At 38.0% G+C, this 7,160-nt stretch overlaps 1 protein-coding gene across 5 annotated transcripts in view; it reads left to right on the top strand.

The window, feature by feature from the left end:
- Positions 1–6,919, top strand: part of LOC106954787 (uncharacterized) — a 21,778-nt gene extending 14,859 nt beyond the window's left edge. For 2 of the 5 annotated variants that reach the window (XM_015044545.1, XM_015044546.1), the window contains exons 4-7: positions 2,517–2,606; positions 4,226–4,306; positions 5,965–6,055; positions 6,151–6,919. In XM_015044545.1, the coding sequence (XP_014900031.1) occupies positions 2,517–2,606; positions 4,226–4,306; positions 5,965–6,055; positions 6,151–6,208 (320 nt within the window). In that variant the 3' untranslated portion in view covers positions 6,209–6,919. The remainder of the gene's footprint in view (positions 1–2,516; positions 2,607–4,225; positions 4,307–5,964; positions 6,056–6,150) is intronic. The other 3 variants (XM_015044547.1, XM_015044548.1, XM_015044549.1) reach the window with 3 other exon arrangements.
- The last annotated feature ends 241 nt before the right edge of the window (positions 6,920–7,160 follow it).

Genomic DNA, 7,160 nt, shown 5'->3' on the forward strand with positions numbered 1-7,160 from the left:
TCTCGGTCTCGATACACTCTGGTCTTGGTCTTGTCTTGGTCTCGGGTTAGGTGGTCTTGAACACAACACTGATTGGCGCTAATGGCCTTTATTTGAGAGTGGTTAGACAGGAAAGTATGTAATGAGAGGGCGGGGGGGGAAGACATGCGGAAAAGGTCACCAGGCTGAAACTTTGACGTCTTCATTGATTACTATATCAGTTGCCTCTATATGTGGGTTATGTTTTGCCCCTTTGCCACCACAGCAGCCCAGACCTTCTTTAAACTTTTGACTCCACATGTCCAACTGTTTGGCGTTTCAGTACTTTTTACACAGCTTGATGTTATAACAAGGAGCTTTAACAGCAATATTCACCAACAGGTGTCTCATCCACGAATTGACCAACGCATTTCCCGGTTCAATCAGAATTGGTATAAAAGTCATCGTCCTGATCATGTTGTTCTGATTTTGATATTATGTGACCAAGAGAACACCTAATAACTGATGAAGAACTGCCATCGTGAGGTTTCAAACAGAATGTTTTTAGAGCGTCACAGAGTGTTATCAGCAGGCTGAAACCGAGATACAGAGAGACCGGAGGAGTCAGAGAAACTCATAGAAGGTGTCGTCCTTTGGCCACGTCCAACTCTGATGACCACTTCACTGTGATGAGAGTCACCCGAGTGTCAAGCCGTAGAAAACCAGTTACATCTTCATGATCTGAGTGGTAGATGACCTGTGATTGTTTCTGACCACACCACCAGCTATCTACGTCAGTCTTTCCACCAAAGGGTGGAACGTTTACGATAAACAAGGGAGGGGCTGGTGGATTTCAGGGCTGTTGTCTGGTAAAAGTCGGTTCACACTGAGTGGAAATGATGGCCGCCAATGATGTTGGGAGACTTCAAGGAAAGCACTATGCGTCAGCCAGTGTTGTCACCCGATGAGTCGTTGGTGGTGGTGTTACAATCTGGGCTGGTGTGTTTAGTCCAGTGTTTCCCAACCTTGGTGCTCAAGGCACAAAGCCCTGCATGTTTTCGATGTCTCTCTGCTCTAACATACCTGAGTCACATGATTGTGGTTCAGTAACAGGCTGTTAATCATAAATGAACTGAAACACTGTGGACACTGTGGCTTGAGGAATAGGGTGGGCCTAGTGAATATAGAACTGGTCTAAACTTTGTGAGTGGTATAATGTCCAGCCTGTAATATCTGAATAACTCCATTAATTCAGTTGTTGTACTTCTGAATAAACAACACAGGCCTAATATCATCCTTGTGGACAACAGTATCCCAGCTCTTTGAGGTCGCATCATTAGGGAATGTTTGCTGGAGAGTGCGGTACTCCGGATGGAGTGATCTGAACTCTCTCCAGACCTGAATCCCTTAGAAAATCCCTCAGCTGCTTCACCATGTACTGTAGAGGGTTTGCACCAGAGAACCTCTAAGACCTGAACGCCGACCTTCAAGAAGAGTAGGACGCCATGCCTCGGCAGATCAAAAGTTGACTTTTGAAAAGCATGAAACAGAGTCGTGAAGTTGGTATTGATTCTCAAGGCCAATGGAGACATTGGGGATTTTTATGTTTTCCATAAATTTCACTCAAATGCCAAATATTCCTAACTTTTTGTTCACAGTTTATGTTTCACACAGGAACATTGGTGGCCCAATCCCTCCTACCTCTTTTTGCTTTTGTAAATAACAGCAAATGTCTGAGTTAATGTGCAAAGATGCCAATTATTTAGGATTTAAAGTTTTTTTTTTTTTTTTTTTTATAATATGAGCATAAACCACTTCAATGGTTTTGAGATTAGAGTTGTTGTTTTTTTATGGTATTTGTCTTGTGCCTTCTTAGACTAATCGTTCGCTTCTTGAACCTCACTTGGAACATTTAAAACTTTCAAGTTGATGAACACACTGCACTTCCTTTTGTTTCAACTCACCCAGAATATCAGCCACACCCAACGATTAGCATGGATAAGAAACACAATTTCTTTTTTTATGTACTAAGGAAGCAACATGATGCAGAATGAAGATTTATATATAATAAGATGTGATCACTTTGCTTTGGGGACAAACAGCTTTATCCAATTTCTGGTTGCTAAGTTACCGTGAGTGAATTATATATTTGGAAAATGTTCTGAATTGCCTACGCACAATACTCACAGAAAGTTAGGAAAATCTGGCCTTATGGTAAAATTACAGGATGACTCTAAACGGTAATGTAACATTTTACAGACCAGCTTAATGTGACGTTCTTTAAATTTTTTAATGTTTGTGTCTAACTGTTCATTGTTTCACTACATTTTGGACACCTTGCTGCTGCTTCAGTACATTATTTGAGAATCGACATAGCATGCTTCCACTTTAATGCCTCACTATAATTGAATGTTATCATTGTAGTGAGGATAAATTTGCATAAACGTCACCCGAAAGCCAAATATCCATAATTTTTTGGGAGTAGTGTCTTTTATTGATAATGCACACCTCTTAATAATTATTCGTCTTAATTTTTTGGGCACACATGTTTCTTAAAGTCCCATCAGAACCTTCCTCCACCCTCCAGAGTGTCAGAACCTCCACCTATGAGTCTTCAGCATCTCCCAACACAGAGCAAAGCACTCTGGGTAAGAACAATGAAATGCAATCAGAAAAACCACAACAAAGGTCAAGCTGGCACATCAATTCCCTAAAGGCTCTAAGAAATAACATGAGCACTACTGAAGAAAAGAAAGAAAGTCGTTTGAAGTCTGAGTGTGGCGGTCTGTGGCAAACTTAGCTTATCTAAATAGCTAAGTTTCAGTTAATTTTTTAGATGTTTCTAAATGGAATATGTCTGGGATTTTATCATTAGCTGCGAGGAACAGAGAACAAAAGTTGGTCTCAAAACCAAGATTGAAGCTTACACAACATGTACCTTTTGCAATATTTCTTTAAAGCAAAAACATAAAAAAGACATAGTCACACAGTGACAAACACTAATTATGAAACTGAGCTTCTAATGACAGAGGACTGAATAATTTCTCAATAGTTAGACTTTAATCTAAAAGAGGTTTTGATTGCTTGACATATTCACATAGCACCTCTTTGGATTTCAGCCGTTAAAATTATCATTTCCTTTTAACTGCAAAATGTGTTTTTAACAGCCAAGCAGCTGAAGTTGAACATGAAAGAAATGTGACAAGAAGGTCGTCTGTGTTTTTTTTCTATGTCTGTGACGTCATATGTGAACAGAAAAAGGTGCTGAATGACTCATGAACCACTGGAACACAACAAAACAATCCGTTATCTCTGAAAAGAGTTTTCGTCTGGTTTTACCTGGCTAAACAGTGTTGATGTGTTAAAAAGGCTTTTTGGTGTCTGTACTTTTTTTTTACACAAACAGCAATGGATGATCAGCATACAGTGAAATTTAGTACTTAGTGTTTATCCTGCTGTCGTCATTGGTTCTGCTGGTTTGTTTAGCTGATTTTCCATGACATTTGTTTGACCTGATAAGCTGTGAAGTTGATGGATGAAGTGTTTTTTTATTATTGCTTTTCATGTGGTCTAGATATAACAGCTCAGGCCCCGAATTGGCCAAACCAGAATTTGTCTGCACAATGAAAAAAAAAAAAAAAAAAAGTCTCAAATTTTCTGCAACATATTCAAAGAGGAATGTTTTTCAAATGCAACATTTGTTTTTGTACTTATATAGAAAAAACAAATGTTTGAGAACTCTTCTAGAACTGAATTGTTTTTTAATGTAGTTCTAGAAACTGAAAGTTGTGTCCAGTCTGTGATTAATGATGATCTGATCACCAGATGGTTGCTGTTGCTGTACAACGTGGCACAAGCAATGTTCTGGTGGGACAATTATTTTTTCACTGGCCTGGTTCTTTTGGATCGATTTTCACTTTTAATAAAAGGAAAATCACTTTGTTTTTGCAGCATTTACTCAGGTTAAATTGATCTGACATCAAAATTAGTCCGATGATCTGAATCTTAAAAAAATAAAAATAAAAAGTGAAACACCCAAATTCTTTAAGAGGGCAGACACTTTTTTTAAAACGCCAATTTTCCATACTGTGTCAGGTTTTTATATGTTGCAATAATATGTGGAACAAATGAGTGAAGATGTTTTTATTAAAATGTACTTTAAGAATAAATAAGCAAAAGGCTGATGACAGAAATAAGTATAGGAGATAAACAGATATAACAGCTAAAAACAGCAGCAACTGATGCTATCTTGTTTTCCTGTTTGCAGGACCTTCCTCCACCCTGCAGAGTGTCAGTACCTCCACCTCTGGGCCTTCAAAATCTACCAACACGGAACAAAGCGCTCTGGGTAAGAACAGTGAAATGCAAAAGAAAAAGAAAGAAAGTCATTTGAAGTCTGAGTGTCTGTGGTCTGAAGCAAACTTAGCTTATCTATAAAGCTAAGTTTTAGATGTTTCTAAATGAATATCTCTGGGATTTTATCATCAGCTGCAAGGAACAGAGAAAAAAAGTTGGTGTCAAAACCAAGATTAAAGCTTACAGCTAAACAGCGCGTACCTTTTGTAACGTTTCTTTAAAGTAAAAAAAAAAAATTAATAAAAAATAAGACAGACAAAGTAGTCACACAGTGACTAAAAATAATTATGAAACTTGCATTTGAAATAAATTGGTTAATGAATTTAAGTCTTGCGTTTCTCTGTTGCTAAGGCAAATTGGGAAGTATTTAGGTAAATAAAATGGTTGCTTGGTTGTATTATATACATATCATGTTGAATCACTGGATATATTTAGCCATCTATTGATAGCACATGTGTTGCAAATAAAATAAAATGCAAACGATAGTGAGTTGCAGAAGGAGCTGTTGTAAGGTCGACCCTCTTCATAACTCCTATTCAGAGATGGAAGGAATTGAAAACAACAACAAAGAACTGGTCAAATCAGCAAATGAAACCTAAAATTCAAACATTCAAAGATTGTAACATAATTCTATGCATGTATATAAATCTACTGGTGATTCCTGGTGGTGCAACTTTTAACAACCCTCTTTTAGCCAATCGGACAATAGAGGGCTCTCTGGACGTTCCTCTCTCTGTAATCTCCCTGTGTCGTCCAGACTCCTCTGTAATGCTTTCCTCTGTTCAGCTCACATCGAAGGTTTTCTATCAGATTAATGTCTGAAGAATGACAGAGCCATGGAAGTAGATACATTTTGTGTCTGGTCATGTTTTGGATCAATAGCCTGCTGACGGATCCAATGATGAGCTCCAGATTGAACTTTGACAGGTTTGTCATGGGAGTTTTAGAAAAGACAACAGGCCCACAGCGACGCGGATCACTTGCTGTGATAAACAATACGCATGTGTTCTTCCAACACACTTTGTTTTTGTTTTAAACCAAACCCGCATGGAGTGTTTGTCGTTGAAAAGTTTTCTCCCGTCACGGGGCTTCACCACTTGTGGCCAATCCTCGCCACAAATGCTGACCTTTTAAAGAACCTGTTTTAAGTTTGTCTGAGGGAATTTTCCAGGACACAGAGTCAAGCTGTGTCCTGGAAGAATGTAAGTCGCTTTTGATACACTCCTGATCTGAACAGTGTAATTATGCTGGGATTAAGGATGTGAAAAAAAGGATGTGTCCAAAAAAAAATCTTGGTTTGTATTTAAATGATATACTGCATGTTACAGTGTTAAGTACTCTTCAAGGCGATCCTGGAATTCTATTTTCCTGCAGCAGCAAATCTAGTTTGCTGTTGAAATGAAAGGCGGGTCCACAACAGTGTCTTCTGACCAAAATATACAGTTCACCAGAGGCACCAATAAATCGAGCCCGGTCTGTAAAAATCGGCACAAAACGACAATGTAGTCTTTGAGTGCACACTTTTTGAACTGCACTGCAGAATCCATTCCATAATTAGCAGATTTGTAATTTTACAGGATAATGTCTCATGGGAAGGGATTGATGCTAGAGAAATAGTTTTAGTTTATTGTGTTTTCATTTCCCCGTTAGGAGGAGGAGGCACAGCAGTTTGCATCAGTTTCAGTTTAATTGGACTGATTCTATTCCTCGCCGTGGGCAGTGTCATCTTCTTATATCGACAGTAAGTTGGTCAATAGAACTTTCTCGTCCTTCTCCGATAAAGTTTTAATGCTTGTACTCACCAAAAAAAAACTCATTTCTGATCTTATATCTTAGGAGGAAGAACTCGATTCCCCCAAGAGATCTACAGGAACTGGAAATTATGAAATGCTGACTGTGATCTAGAACGTTTGTCAGAGGAAGTGCAGGGTGGAAGGAAGTGATGATGAGTAACTTGTACTTAATATAAATGTACCCACTGTCATGCCATCATCTGGTATAAGAAATGTGGTTTTGAAGACTAGTTTGGAATTTGCCATCTTGTTTTGTTGTTTGCTTTCTTATGACTAACTTGGACAAAATGAATTTTCTGGATCAGTTTCATGTATTTTTCATGCAGTATTACAATGCATGACAATTATGTTTTCATTGATTAATCTGCAGTTACAGTGTGCATGAAATTAGATTTCAGTACAAACACAGGCAGCTTCCCCTTCAGCATTATGCTGCCATCGCCTTTTTTTTTAACCATTAGCAAATAGAAAAACATTCACCAGAGTCTGATGACAGACTCTAATATGGAAAAATACAGAAGACGACAACAGCCTTTTTGTAAAACGACAATTTTTTTTTGCGTTGACATTTTGCCTGACTTGTGCATTTTACTGTGGATGGATGGATGAATGGAATTTAAAAAAAATGTTTTAAATTATTTAACCATTAAAAAGTAAGCACTTTTTTCATGAATGTAACTTTGCCTTAAAGATTTTAAGTGTGTATTCTGTATGGGAAGTTGAGAATTCTTGTGCGCCCCCTGCTGGTTTGGAGCAGCCGTTCTGTTTATTTATGTCTTGTCTGTGCCCAAAAAACGGTGCTACGTCACTTTTTTAAAATCTTATTTGATACTGTTTTGATTTCTAGATTTGTTATTGACCTAAATCCTAGTAGCTGAGTAAAATAAATTGAGCAAGTACTCCTCTGTTAGCATATCTTAACTGGGATCTTCTGTTTATATTATGCTGATTGTTGCTTGTTTTAGAATTTGACCACTGATAAAAAAGAACAATCTAGACAAATCACTACTGCAGAATTGCACGCCGATCTCCAACCTCCCATTCATCAGCAAA

This window comes from Poecilia latipinna, unplaced genomic scaffold, assembly GCF_001443285.1.
Source record: "Poecilia latipinna isolate Pla-1442-1.1 unplaced genomic scaffold, P_latipinna-1.0 Scaffold681, whole genome shotgun sequence".
NCBI classification, from domain to species: domain Eukaryota; kingdom Metazoa; phylum Chordata; class Actinopteri; order Cyprinodontiformes; family Poeciliidae; genus Poecilia; species Poecilia latipinna.